We start from the raw sequence: 15,580 nt of genomic DNA, 5'->3' as shown, positions 1-15,580 counted from the left end.
TATGATTGTGCTGATGTCTTATTGGAGTTTAATTAAGAAAGTGAGGAGAAGGGGTGGTGGGGGGAAGCTAAGAAACTGTCAACGACAGGAAGGTAAATCGGCTGTCTATATACACCTCCTATCGTTGATTGACTGATTAGTTTTAATGTGCTCCTCACGTGTTCAATTAGGTTTAATTATCTGAGGGTGCTCCACTTGTGTTTAGTTAGGTTTAATTATCTGAACGTGCTTCTCCCGAAATTTGTTTATAAAACATCAATTCACGAGTTCACACTTACATCAAATTAAATAGAGTAAAGATTATGCGTATTTGGCGTGCTGTCCGGGGGAGGACTCCGGGCTCGGAATTTTGCCCGAACCCAGAGTATCCCCCAAAATGCAAGAACAGAGGACAGCCACCAGAAAACCCCCCAAATACGCAGATAATTGGTGGGCTGGCGGTTTGATAAGCCTGGTTACTTGACCAGGAGGGCCCGTGTTGCCTCTGATGGGAGCAGCTCACGGCATCGGGCGGACGAGCCCTACTGGCTGATGGCTGGAAGAAGCCTTCGTTTAGAACAACCGGTCGGGAAGGCTCTTGCAACATCCAATGGGAGACCAATGCTCACTGTATCAGATGGAAAAAAAACCTACCGGCCGAAAAATGAGAACAACCGGTCGGGAAGGCTCTTGCAACATCCAATGGGAGGCCAATGCTCACTGTATCAGATGGAAAAAACCCTACCGGCCGATAAATGAGAAGCAGCATGGTTTGGAACTACCTGGCCGGGAGGACCCGTGTTGCCTCTGACGGGCGCTCATAGCGCCTGGCGAAACGGGCCCTACTGGCTGATAAGTGTGGAGCAGTCCGAATTTGGGGTAACCGATCGGGAAGGCTTTTACGACATCCAATGGGAGGCCAAGGCTCATTGCATCGGACTGGGAAAAAACCCTACCGGTCGAAAGAAAGGGGAGCACATGTTTTAATCCGCCCAACCAGAGGGGCCCCCTACTGGTTGGTGAACGGGGGGGGGGGCGCGTTGTTTGGAACTCAGGCCGCATCTGACGGGAGATCAATACTCGTGGCGTCGGACGGGTGAGCCCTACTGACCGATAGACGGGGCGGCGCAATTAAAAGTAACGACTGACCGAGGGGGCCCACCCAGCCTCCACCAGGAGCAGTTTCTGGTGTCAGGTGAGTGGGTCCTATCGGCCGACGGCACGGTGAAGGAGAAGTGGAACACCCAGCCAGGAAGCTCTTGCCGACATCTGATGGGAGATCAATACTCGCTGTATCAGATGGGTAAGCTTCGCTGGCGGACGGGTGGAGGGTAAAGCATGGATGTTCGCCCAGGAGAGCTCTTGCAGCATCCGAAAGGAGATCAATAGTCGCGGTATCGGGTAAGCCTCACTGGACGGAGAAAAGAGAAGGGATAGGCATAGACCTGGGGCGCTCTTTGTGTCCGAAAGGAGATCAAGACTCGCGGTATCGGAGGAGCAAGCCTCGCTGGATGGAAAAAGAAAAAGATTGATAGCAACCTGGAGGGCCCTCGCGGCATCCAATGGGAGAACAATTCTCAAGGCATCGGAAAGGGAACCCTCGCTGGTCAGAGGAAGAAAGAGATGGATGCTGGGCTAGAGGGCTTTCACGGCATCCGACGGGAAATCAGCTCAAGGTGTCGAATGAGTGAGCCTCGCCAGACGAAAAAAGAGGAAAAAGAATAGCCGCTGTCCAGGAGAGCTCTTGCAGCATCCAACAGGAGATCAAGACTCGCTATATTCAATGGGTGAGCCTCGCTAGATAGAAAGAAGAGAAAAAATAGGACAGGGTTTTTTAATAAATGTTATTAATTAATAAGGGTTTGGTGAGCTTTCCTGATGTGGTATCGGTCGGTCCTGATGTAGCTTTGAAAAGCGTGAGAAGACCATCTTCCAAGAGCTTGGATCTGCTGTTGGGAGAGTCCTTTTTGCGCTGCTGTTGTTGCTGCCCCTATGCGGAAGGAGTGGCTTGATAAGTTTTGCGCTGAGGTGCCTGATTGCTGGAGAACAGATTTGAGCTGTTTTTGGAACCAGAAGCGTGTGATGGGTTTGTTAGAAGCGTCTACGAAAAGGGGTTCAGAAAGAGATTTCGCCTGAAATCTCCTCATTTGGAGGTATGCACGAACAGTTTGGAATGGTTGGATTGGGGAGGAGATGTTGAAAATGTAGATCAAATGGCCTTTTTTAGCTTGGTCTGTCTTGCTTTGGTTGATTAAGTATGATATGGTTTCATCATCGAGTACTGATAGGTCTGAGATAGTGGGGTGGACTTTATGGTCGAATTTGGAGGTGATCGCGATTTCTGAGCATCTAAGGAAGCCAAAAAAGGCTAAGATAAACATGGTATCGAGTGTACGGGCTGTATGAAGGGGCTGGTAGCCTGTACGAAGGGTATGAATGCATTTTGTGAGTAGCTCTAGTGTTATGGGTTGTCTGCTGTCCGGGCGGGTAGGCTGTGATCGCTGAATTCCTTTGATCAAGAGGGAGGTTTGTGAGTTGTTTATCTCCGGAGACGGAGTGCCATAGATTAATTTGTGGTAGAATTGGATACCGCTCAGGTATCCTTTGATGGATCCAACTTGGAAGCTCTTGATGTTGTTGAGATAGGAGATAAAAGACGTAATTGAGAGGAGAGAAAAATCAGGGAACTGTAAGCTATACAGGAAATGGAAAGATTTAAAACATCTCCAAGCTGTCACGTAGGATTGGATTGTTCTGGGAGAAACTGCTTGGAGGATACTGTTGAGCGATTCATCAAAGAGTGGTTTTAGCGGGTGGTTTATGGAAATATCAGTTCTGAATAATGAGGTACCTCTGGAGCCAATGTCCTGAATTTCTGAAACAGAAAACGAGACAGAGAGTCAGCAATTAGGTTTTCGGACCCTGTGACATGTTTTGCAGTAATAATAAACTGATCGCAAGCTGCGATCCAGATTAGACGTCTTAGAAGGTGCATTAGAGCAGGTGAATGAGAGCGGCCTTTATTAATGCACTGGACTGTTGCCTCGTTGTCACAATGCACTAATATGCTACTAGCCGTCCATTCTTTCCCCCACTGGAAAGCCGCGACTACGAGAGGGTAAAGCTCGAAAAGCGCTGAGGACTGTAGCATGTCCTGAAGCTGCAGTGGCCATGGAGACGCAAACCAGCATCCTTGATAAAATCCCCCAAAGCCGATTGAAGGAGCTGTGAAAAGTTGGATGTCAACAGGGGAAGAAACGAGATTGTTTTAGAAAAAAGACAAGCCGTTCCACTGGTTTAGGAATGTTCTCCATAGCCTAAGTTCGTCGCGGCACGCCGTGGTTATTAGAATTAGGTCCTCCAGCGCGTGAACCGAAGATGCAAGTGAGAGAAGATGCGAGATGAAAGGGCGGCCTTGCGGAATGATGCGCATTGCGAAGTTTAAGTGACATAGCAGGGATAGGAGTTCGCGTTTGGAACGGTGGGCGTTTTCTAAAAAGGTTGATGCGACGAGAATTATCCTATAAATTTTTTCCTTTGGTAGTGAAGCTTGGAATTTTACGGAATCCAAATTAATACCAAGGAACTCGATGGATGTGGCAGGACCCATAGTTTTTTCCTGGGCAATGGGGATTCCGAGTTCGGAAAAAACTTTTTTGACGGTGAGAATGTGCGCGTCTGGGATGGAGTCAGGTGGCGAGATAATGAGAAAATCGTCTAGCAGGTGGATGAGGTGAGGGATGGCATAATTGTTCGACAGGATCCAACAAACCGCTTCTGATAGCATGTCGAAAATCTTGGGGCTGCTTTTTCATCCGAACGTTAGGCGTACGGCAAAATAGAATTTCTCGTGCCAACGGACCCCAAATAAGTGCCATGAATCTGGATGGATTGGCATCACTTTGAAAGCAGAAGTGATGTCGATTTTTGCGAGCCAAGCACCCCGTCCTGCGGTTTTAATCATTTCGATTGCATGCTCTATTTCATGGTATTTGAGAGAAAATTCGTCGAGATGGATCAAGCTGTTTATGCTAGGAAACGGGGAATTGTGCGGTGCTGAGAGATCAATAATGAGGCGTTTTTTACCGAAAAATTTTCTCGTGGCCACGCCGATGGGGCTAATGCGAAAAATTTCAATGGGAGGGTCGTCAAAAGGGCCGATCATGAATCCTGACTCGACTTCTTTTTTAATCAGGTGATCTACAACTTCGGCTTCAGCGAGAGCAGATTGGAGATTGTTACAAATCGTGTTCTGGGAAAGCGGGCTTTCGATGCCGGGTATAAAGCCGTGTTCGAGCCCGGTTAGCAAATAATTTGTGAAATCAGCGTCCGGGTGGTGTTCTAATTCGACGGAAAGACGAGAAATGTTCACAGGAGTCGATAAGTAATTTTTGGGGTTTTTATTGATAGATTTTTTCACTGGGCATACATAGCGAGCGTGCGCTCCACCACAGAAATTGCAGATATGCAGGAATCTGCAATGTTGTCTGTAGCATTTCCCTGTGTTAAAACTGTTGCACGGCTGGTTGTCTGCAAAACGAGGGGGATTTCGTCTGAAATCTTGGGTTGCTGAGGTGGTTGCAGGTCGTGGCACATAACTGGTCGATTTAACTTGTGTTGTATATGGGCCGGGGGTGTAGGGGTTAATCTGGGGGCATGACGTCGTGGAATGTGCCACTGACCTGCAAACTGCGCATGAGATGTTCCTGCAGCCTAGGAACACCCTGCTGTGGAGATCCGAATCGAGAGCGCCCCAGTAAGCGCACTGATTCCACTGGGCGAGCCGTACGGCACACTTTGCTGAAAAGAGTTTGTGATGGGTGTAAAAATGACTTCCCCCAAAGGACAACGCGAGCTCCGCTATGATTGCGAGATAATCATTCAGCTCGCGGCGCCTGTGGGGGAAAACGGAACAAATTATGTCCGTGAAACGGGAAAAAGCGATCGAAAATTCGGGAAAAGAAAGTAAGCGGGAAGAATGTGGGTTGGGTTTTTTTAGAGTGACTGAAAAATCCCCGCAGTCTAACTGACGGTTTGTGTCTGATACAGGGAACATAGAGAGGAGAGATGACAAGTCAACATCTACACCTGCCAGGATCTGAGCCCGGATGTTTTGAGCCACTGGAGGTGGCTCCGAGGCGACGGCGTTAGCAGGGACAGGCATCTGTGTTGCTGTGAGGAGAGAAAATGAAGATTTAGTCTGCAGAAGGGGGTTGGAAGACAGAGGAGGCTGGGCTTCTGGAGCTTGGAGGGAAAAGTTGTTGGGAGCATGAGGAAAAGTAGAATACATTTGAGGAATATGTGCTTGTGCTGTCGGTAGGGGCGGCATTGAGTTTGCTGGAGCTGCAGGCCACTGGAAAGGAGAAGAAAAGTTAGCAAAAGGTGGTTTGGACTGATGGTAACCTTGCGCTTGGGCTGCTGGCAAGCTCGCGCTAGCCTCTGCGAAGGGAGCTGGAGGCCACTGCAAATGAAAAGGGTTAGTAACTGTGGGAGGAACGGAAGGAGAGACTGGAGGCAGGTTGGTGGGCCCAGCTGCAAACGCCGCTGCGGCGGGAGAAGCCGCGGTGCGAGGTTGGCCCTCGGTTGAAAGCAGGTGGGGCCTTGGCGCGGTGAAATCAGGGGCGCGTCCCAGGCTTGCTGAAGGCCTGTTGTTGCCCGTTGCTCGAATCGAGCTGGATCTTGTGCGGAGAGGAGAAGGTGTCGATCGAGGTGACTCCTGAGCCCTGCGTGCTCTAGTCTGCCTGTTGGCTGTTTTGGGAGTGGATTTTGGAAAGCGGTTGTCTGGCTGCAAGCTGACATAAAGTTTGTACAGTTCTGCTTTGGTTAATTTCCGCGATAACTGTACTTCGGAGTTTGCCAGCGCTTGCCTCAGACCTACCACCGTCCACTTCCCGATGGCTGGGATCGTCGGGACGGCCGAGCTGTAAGAGGACGCCGGGGATGGAGTTGGCCGTCTCGCCGGTGGAGGCGAGGGTTGGCCTCGGCGTCTTGTGAGCGTGAGGCTGAACGAGCAGGCTGGCGGCCGCGCTAAGAAGCCTGGGGCTCGGGTGCGATGTCCAGCGGCGGAGGAGTTGGCCTAGGGCCGGCAGATTGCGGCAGAGGGTCCCGAGGAGTGCTGATTTCATCGACGGAGGAGGAGGATGATTGGCTTTGCGACATGGTAGCAGACGGTCAGACCAAAAGCTAAGAAACTGTCAACGACAGGAAGGTAAATCGGCTGTCTATATACACCTCCTATCGTTGATTGACTGATTAGTTTTAATGTGCTCCTCCCGTGTTCAATTAGGTTTAATAATCTGAGGGTGCTCCACTTGTGTTTAGTTAGGTTTAATTATCTGAATGTGCTTCTCCCGAAATTTGTTTATAAAACATCAATTTCCTGTGTGCTGTTACAAGTTCAAAAAGAAATGATGAGCAGTGGACTGTGCAAATTTCTATTGGAATGACACCAATTCAATTTAAAATTGATACGGTGCGGATGCAAACATCATGTGTGAAGAAACATTCAGCTGGCTAAATCCCAGGAGAATGCTGCAGCCATCAAATGTTTCACTGTGTAGTCCTGGAGGTAAACTAGAGTGCTTGGGAAAGTTTCAAGCCAGTACCGAATACACTGGGAATGTGTATGCATTTCCTTTATATGTCATCCATGGACAAAACATGAACAATTTGCTTAGCCGAGCCACTGTGTCCTCAATGGGACTGGTTAAACGCATTGAGGAAGTTCACAATGCATTTGGTGAGCATGGAACTCTTAAAACAGCACCTGTTAAAATCCAGCTTAAGGAAAATGCTAAGCCATATGCAGTGCACACAGCGCACAGAGAACCCCTGCCCATCATGCAAAAGGTAAAGGAGGAGCTACAACGCATGAAAGAGAACGGGGTCATTGAGCCAGTGACAGACCCCACAGACTGGTGTGCACCCATGGTGCCAGTACCAAATCGGAATGGCAAGGTATGCATCTGTGTAGATCTGAAAAAAATTAATGAAGCTGTGAAACGAGAAAGATATGTTCTTCCAATAACAGAGGAGATAATGGCAAAGCTGAGAGACAGTCTTCTCATCCTTGGATGCTGCCTCAGGCTTTTGGCAGATACCATTACATCCAGAAAGCAGCAAACTGGCCACTTTAATAACACCATTCGGAAGGTACTCCTTTAAACGTCTTCCTTTTGGCATCTCCAGTGCCCTGGCAATATTTCAACGAAAGATAACAGAAACTCTACGAGGGCTTGAAGGAGTATCAGTGTATATGGATGATATATTGGTGTATGGAGACACCATGGAACAGCACGATCAACAGCTTACCAAGGTGTTGGAGAGAATTGAGTCTGCTGGATTGAAGTTAAATCGTGAAAAGTGTCTGCTGAGACAACAGCAACTTCACTTCCTCGGTCACTTGATCAATAAAATAAACGTGAGGCCCGATCCTGAGAAGGTCAGAGCAGTCCGTGAGCTCTCACCTCCACGTAATGTTCAGGAGCTAAACGTGTACTTGGAATGTTCAATTACCTGGGCAAGTACATTCCTAACCTTTAGCAGAAGGCAAACCACTATATGACCTGCTGAGGTCAACAACAGTATGGACTTGGGCATATCCTCAGGAGGCGGCTTTCCAGCACATTAAAGACATCCTTTCCCCTTCTCCAGTTTTGAAATTCTATAATGTGGCTCTGCCTACCGCTGTTTCAGCTGACGCTAGCAGCTATGGTATAGGTGGAGTGTTACTGCAGCTGCATGATGGAGACTGGAAACCTGTGGCGTATTGCTCATGCAGTTAATCTGAGGCTGAGTCCAGATATGCCCAGATTGAGAAAAAATGTCTGGGGAGTGTCTGGGCTTTCGAAAAGTACCTGATTGGCCTTGAAAACTTCAAATTAGTGACAGATCACAAACCGTTAGTGCCTCCTAAGAATAAAAAGGACTTGTTCCGTTGCGATGTCAAAGACTACTTATGAGGCTTTTGAGATTAAAACTGACTGCAGAACATGCTCCAGGAAAAACTTTGCTGGTGGCTGATACCTTATCACGAAGCCCACTAGCATGCAGGGAAAATGACCTCAACATACACTCTAATGTGGAGTTTTACATTGCTGCTGTTACTGGAAGCATGCCCGCACGCCCAACAAAACGTGAAACCATTAGGGCTGCTACAAAGGCCGACAACAACCTGCAAACTGTACTGAAGTATATCCAGTCAGGATGGCCGATTTTGCTGAAAAAACTCCAGTGGTAGTTCGACAGTTTTTCCCTTTCAAGAATGAGCTGTCTGAGCACAACGGAATACTGACAAGAGGAAGTTGTATGTTGATTCCAGATGTCTTGAGAGTGGATATACTAAACAGAATACACAATGGACATCAAGGTCTGACGAAGTGTAGGGAGCGCGCTAATACATCTGTGTGGTGGCCAGACATCTCATCTGAAATCAAACAAAAGGTTCAATCCTGTAGAACATGCCTTGAGATGAAGCAGACACAGCAAAAGGAGCCTCTCATCCCAACCCCACTTCCAGACAGGCCTTGGAAAAAGCTAGCTATTGATTTGTGTGAGTATAACAAGCACACTTACCTTGTTGTGTCAGACTATTTTTCTCGATTTCTTGAGATCCTTCACATGCCAATGACCACCACCTCAGAAGTAGTTTTAAAACTGAAAGCACTATTTGTGAGGGTAGGCTGCCCTGATTAAATAGTCTCGGACAATGATCGTCAGTTTGTGAGTTCTGGGTTCCAAGAATTTGCTAAATAATTTGACTTTCTGCACATCACATCTAGTCCACACCACGCTCAAGGAAATGGACACGCAGAGAGAGGAGTGCAGATTGCTAAACAAATTTTTAAACAGAAAGATCCTCTTCTGGCTCTGATGAGCTACAGGGCAACACCTTGCATCACTACTGGCGTAAGCCCTGCTTAACTCCTTATGGGCAGAAATATTAAAACAACACTTCCAATGCTTGAAACAAATCTTCAGCCGGAATGGCCAAATCTGGACGACAATAACGGAGAATAGATTCCATGGAAAAGCAAAAGCAAGCCTTCTACTTTAATCGCCACCATGGGGCTAGAACCTTACCATCATTCAGGTCTGGTGATGCCGTGCTCAAAAAGTTGGACCATCAAAAGACCTGGGGAACAGCTACTGTGGTCACAGGAGAGAGCACGACTCCTCAATCTTTTGTTATTTAGACACATCAAGGGGCAACTCTGCACCCCAACCGCTGTCACTTGCAGTTCATCCCTGCATCCGCTGGAGTAAGCCAGTCTCAGGTTAAAAAAGAACAATCATCATTATTAAGAAATAAGTTGTTGAGCTGAAATATGTTGAAAGTTGATAAACGCAAAAAAAACAAAAAAAAACATAGGTTAAATTGAAAATGTTTATATTCAATACTCTGTTCGAAAAAAACTGAAAAGGGGAGATGTAATGGGTGTATGCCTTTAGGAGAACGTGATTACGTTGTGATTACAGAGTGAGAGCGTGATGCTCGATGAGGAGTGCGTTCATGTGCCCGGTGAGAGAATAAAGTAACTCTGGTGCTCTGTTCAGACAAATGTGTTCAGTACAAATTATTACATAGCCTAAATAAAAATATATAAAAATATTTTTTTTTTTCATAAAATCATATTCTATAGGCCTATATAAAAGGAATACATACGCAAAATATATTTCACTTAAATAATTAACATTAAAGCTGCAGTCCGTAACTTTTTGTTTTTGAACTGTATGCGTCTTGCGGCATGCGTCTCTGTTTATGTCTATGGCGAGTCACGCAGGGACTGTGCTCCTCTGCAGTGGTTCCTACCAGTCTGGTCTGAAGTAGTCCCAATATAAACACTTATTATAAGTGTACCATAATGATTCAGGGTAAGACAAAAACACGGTTTGGAAAATGGATTCATGTTGTACATTCTCATTATATAATTTTTGTAAATCTTGAACACAAAAAAAGTTACGGACAGCAGCTTTAACAAAAAGAAAGAAAAAACTGTGCGACAGTTGTTGCAGAGTTTGGTTCATTTTTGTGAGTTTTGTCAACAACTTCACGGAAAGGAAACCCAGACGACAGAAAGCACATCTTGTTTTCTTTATTTTACAATAGCACAATGTAAGTAAGCACTTTGCAATTTCGATGTCTACTCGTATTATCTATTTGACCAAATTACTTATTTTAGGTTTCCTCTGTTCGATCACGCCGGCACTTCACGCGCACACAACATATTCCAGCACTGCAAACTTGACATCGCAGCCTGTTCATTATCAAAATAAAATAGTCAACCTAACATATAAAAAGATACACAGTTCAGTTTGAATAGTCAGTAGTACAATTCGTGCCATTCAGCATGAGCACCGCTCCGCTGTGGTGTTTCCAAGCACATTTTTGCGCATGTGAAGAGGATGATTTTTTCCTTCAATATTGGGACGCGAGTGAAGTACAGAGCCAATAATAAATAGTGGTTTAGCATCCAAATAGGCTACATTGCGAATATTTGGAAAAATCGGATTCGAATGAGAGAGTTAGACTACGTGAAAATTATATAGTTAGCGTAGCTACTTATATTATTTTCATTCTTGATCTGTTCTGAATGACGTTAAATGATTTGTTGTGGAGTGAGGGGAACTAAAATAGCCTATAGCAATGTTTGTAGTGTTTATAATGTTTGTAGTAGCCTAGACTACATTATAACATTTCACTTTTTTTACCGGTATTATTTCTGAATGCAATAAACTGCGACTTATAGGCCTACATGACTTACCTTTTTTTTCTCTCTCAAAAACATTTAAAATGTTTTTGATTTTATATATATATATATATATATATATATATATATATATATATATATATATATATATATATATACTGTATATATATATATATATATATATATATATATATATATATATATATATATATATATATATTATGTATATATATATATATATATATATTATGTATATGTAGTGTATTTTTAAGCATGCAGCAAAATGCATGCAGCAGTTAATTAGCATCCCATTTATAGCTAGATCAAATTAGTGCAGAATTAACTTTGCGTTGCGAACGAAAAAGCGGTTGTGTGGAAAAGTGCTGAGCTGGATTTGTGCCATCTAGTGGTTTAATGGAGAATACAGTCAAATGGTCCATTGTATATAAGTAATATAATGCTTGACTTGACTTGTTTGAATGTAAATGGTTGTAGGCTATGGGTCGCGACAATAAAAAAAGAAAAAAAAGAGGGTTGCTCTTAAATTTTGAAAACCACTGATCTAGAACACTTCAGCCATCTACTGACCATTATTGTAATAACAAGATTTTGACCTGACAAAGTTATTTTTTTATTGACATGACAAAGTGGCAGCAGTTTGGCCCACAAACACGATCAATTCTCATATTTTCTTTGTTTGTACAGACAGAAAAAAGCCCTGAAAGAAAAGCTGGAAAACTTCTCTCCAAGTAATCCAGATGTAAAGGACATCAAGATCCTGGTAGCCGGGCAAATTGGAGCAGGAAAGTCCAGCTTTATTAACTCCATCGATAGTGTCTTTCAAGGACAGATCTCCTCCAGAGCGCTAGTTGATACAACTGGTGGTGACAGTCATAGTTTCACACAAAACGTAGGTATTTTTAACCAAAGTTGGATGTTTTCTAAAAGACCCAGAAATATGATTTGACCCACTCTTAAGCGTTGAGCATTTTAGATGATCATGTGAGGATTTCTTGGAAATTGTTCACAATATGTTTGGTCTTCATTTGTAGCTCAAAGGATACACCATCAGAAGTGGGAAAAAATCTTTGCCCTTCGTCTTCAAGGACATAATGGGCTTAGAACCTGGTGTGTTGGCTGGGGCGCAAACAGATGACATCATCAATGCTGTGTTTGGCCACGTGAAGGACGGCTATAAAGTAATAAATCACTACATTAACATTTTAACATAGAGCTATGTGTAGGTTTGACGTTTAACATATTTTGTTGAATTTCCAATCTTAGTTCAACCAGGAGCAGGCACTCACACACAAGGATGGACTTTACACCAGTGACCCTGTCCTCTCCGATCAGGCTTTCTGTCTGGTTTACGTCATAGATGCAAATACAGTCCAACTCACAGATGATAAACTTATTGACAAGTTGAAGATCATCCGCCAGAGAATCAGTGATAAGGGTAAAACTGACCCATGAATGTTTGATTATGATTTTCATTCATAAGCTCATAGGAGAGAGAAGAGGGCATGAAGTGGGTTGGGTTTGTGTGTTTTTTCAATGAGTAGGTGGACAAAATCCAGACACAGGCTGCATTTTAAGTGCAAACAGAACATGTGTCAAGGCTCAACTTTTCTGCTTAATTATTTATCTGACCCAGACAATGTATGTGGGTTAGTTATGTAGATAAGTACAACAAAAAACCACAAATTCTCCATTTTGTTGAGAAAAAAATCTTGTTATTGAACCTTTACATTGCTTCTGCATTTGCTGTAGGGATTTCTCAAGTGGTTGTCATGACCAAAGTGGATGAAGCATGTCCGCTGGTCAACGATGATCTAAGGAAAATCTACACTAGCAAGATCATCAAAGAGAAGGTATGTGATATCATTCAATGACTTGCATGTTAAAATTTGACATATTGCAAATATTTGCCCATGTTTATATTATTATGTTTAAAAGCCACATCTAATTTTCTGACCTAACATTCTGTTCCTGTCCAGATGGAGATGTGCAGTGTCAAAATGGGTTTGCCATTGTCAAACATCTTCCCAGTGAAGAACTACCATGATGAGATTGACACAGAGGATGATGTTGATGTTCTGATACTAAAGGCACTTGATCAGATTGTTTAGAGTGCCAATAATAGATTGGTGGACAGTGACTGACAAAAATTACATATATACAGTTATTAATGCATTTGGAGTGGGTCATTCTTTGAATGTGATACCAATAACATTTTATAACATGTGATATAAAATGACTATAGAGAGGATTATGTGTTGTTTAATTTTAAATTTAATCTGAGATTTAAAATCTAATGTAAACCTGAAAATTAATAGAAATATTCAAAATTTGACATTTTTAAAGAAAAGATTTACATTTAACAAAATTAAAACTATTAAATTACACAAATAAATAATTTGTGAATAATGCAGTGACACTCTAATTTTAGATTATTTAAAGCTGCAGTCTGTAACTCTTTTGCTCTCTTCCGGTTCCTACCAGTCTGATCTCAAATAGTCCCAATATAACCACTTATTATTAGTGTACCATAATGATTTAGGGTAAGACAAAAACACGGTTTGGAAAATGGATTCATGTTGTACATTCTCATTATATAATTTTTGTAAATCTTGAACACAAAAAAAAGTTACAGTTGAAAACTGTTTTTTGCACCAAAATAAACACCCTGAACTCTATATTCTTTTTTTTTTTTTTTTTTGTCACTGATTTTACATCTTGACTGCCGTTACACCCTAACAGATTCAATTAAAAGGGTAGATGACCCAAAAATGTAATTTGGGTGAGGATGAGTACATTTTAATTTCTGTGAGAACTATCCCTTTAAGCCATTCCTGCATCGCATCGAATATATACTCAATTGCTAACTTATTTTGTATTATTCTCTGGTATTTTGAGAGCTCATCTACATGAACTGCAGAAACGTACAAAATCAAATCAGATTTAGAAGAACAACAATCAGAAATGCAGGAAAATTACTGTTTTGTCACGATTGCTTTGCTTTCTTGTCCTATTATTCTTATCCCAGCTTTTTTCTTTTTTCTGTAGTGCATTCATGTCACGTCTCCCTTAAATCTGTCAATAAGACTTAAAATTCTCTTATTAGTTTATGAGAGAAGCTGTTATTGTGGTGTTTAACTCCTCACTACCCCTACACTCCACTTCAAAATACCTGTTGTATCATATCTATACATGTAAAGATATTTCATTGTGAAGGGTCAAGGGTCAAGCCAAACATCACTTGTCTCTTCATCAGACACATATCAAATGAAGGGTCAAGGGTCAAGCCAAACATCACTTGTCTCTTCATCAGACACATATCCTTCAAGAATGATTTTATGTTCAATATTAAAATAAGAATGAATGATAATCAAGTTATAACAGTGTCCTACATTTGATAAATCAGTTCTCTATATTCAAGGAGTGATTTTGAATATTGTAGTGTTTTAGTTGCTCTGTGCTTTTGAATCCAGCTCTGATGTCTGTGTCAAGATGTGCTGACAGGCAAATGTCCTTGGTGTTTGAAGTGAGAAGAGCTCAGCATGTGTTAACTGTATGTCTTCCTAAAGCGACCCCCGGGGTCATCTATGTTACAGCTATGTGACTCTTTTGGGGACTCAAAATGTAACCGAAATGTACCTCTCTGATATACTTTTCTTTCTTTATAGAATAGAATAAAGTCACTTCTGTACTAAATGTAGTATCAGCATGTTTTGCAGATTCAGCTTTGTTGATAGTTAGTTAAGATGTCCCGACCTTGATGGAAACTGGTATTCTCTGGAGTATTGTGTGTGTGCGTTGTATGATTTGTGCAGATCCAGTATTGGAGATGGTCCTTTCTGCAAACGATTCCAGACTTTGAGGCGTCTTTTCTGTGACCTCCGAGGTCATTGAGGATTAATCTGGGCCTGGGCGACACGGAGTCTACGCATTTTTAGTGATATATGCTCCTATCTGTCTACGTGTGGAAAGTTGCTTACATTGCATGTTGTTAGAACCAATCAGACTCATTCCACATGGCAGTAATGACGTGTCTAGACCTTGAAAACAGTATAACTGTTCAGAAAATTGTATGTACGTTAGACGGAGGCGGGGAGACTGTTGGAGGGAGTGCGGCCTACAAACTCCTCTTGAGCTGGCTTCTGCTGATGAAACTGCAAACTATTCTTCAGTAAATTTTCTTTAATTAATCTGATTCCTGACTCCTGGTCTTCATTTTTCACTACTGGTCCTGGGTCCTAAGCTGTTACCCCAACAGTTTATGGTGGAGGATTTGGCGAGCAATCATTCCTTGGTACACCTCTGGCAAACAAGTAGATAAGGTAGTATATTTTTATTATTAGACTTGTCTGACTGGAAGAGACTGGGTTGGGGGTACGGGAGAGCCTTTAATTTCGAGAGGAAATAAGGATTACTTATACTACGGGTTGTGTTCAGCTATCTCGAGTGAGTCAAGAAGCTTTGTTAAGAAACACAAAAGGGTATAAGCGGGCGCTCTGGGTTGCCAGTAGAACTGTTACCAGAGTGAAATAGTGGCATGCGGAAGGAGAGCTGATTGTTGAAGCTAAGGTGAGGTCACCACTCCTCAGGGGCATGCGGCACTGGACAAAGGGGGCCAGTGCACACCGCAAACCTTCTCCGTCTCTTCCAACTCAGACAGGGGGCCCCCGAATTTAGGACAATAGACAGTTAGGGATTAAGTTATTAGTTAAACAAAATAAAAATAGATTCAGGGTTGTTTGCCAGGGATGCATCAGGAACGATCCCGAGTAAAATGTAAGGTATGACCCAAATTGGAATGGACCAGTAAGTGACTTTTTCGTATAAGTGTACTTTGCAGTTTCATCACGCAGAAGCCACAGCTGTCTTGGTTA

General features: G+C 43.2%; 1 protein-coding gene across 1 annotated transcript in view; it reads left to right on the top strand.

The window, feature by feature from the left end:
* The window catches only part of LOC307123214 (interferon-induced protein 44-like), a 33,703-nt gene extending 18,805 nt beyond the window's left edge, over positions 1-14,898 (top strand). Inside the window, exons 3-7 of the mRNA XM_079811667.1 lie at positions 11,394-11,598; positions 11,741-11,887; positions 11,973-12,144; positions 12,459-12,559; positions 12,686-14,898. Of these exons, the coding sequence (XP_079667793.1) occupies positions 11,394-11,598; positions 11,741-11,887; positions 11,973-12,144; positions 12,459-12,559; positions 12,686-12,817 (757 nt within the window). The 3' untranslated portion in view covers positions 12,818-14,898. The remainder of the gene's footprint in view (positions 1-11,393; positions 11,599-11,740; positions 11,888-11,972; positions 12,145-12,458; positions 12,560-12,685) is intronic.
* The last annotated feature ends 682 nt before the right edge of the window (positions 14,899-15,580 follow it).

The sequence above is a fragment of the Gobio gobio genome (assembly GCF_949357685.1).
Source record: "Gobio gobio genome assembly, chromosome: 3".
In the NCBI taxonomy this organism is placed as follows: domain Eukaryota; kingdom Metazoa; phylum Chordata; class Actinopteri; order Cypriniformes; family Gobionidae; genus Gobio; species Gobio gobio.
The sequence above is the reverse complement of the archived record's forward strand: the minus strand, read 5'-3'. Positions and strand labels throughout refer to the sequence as shown.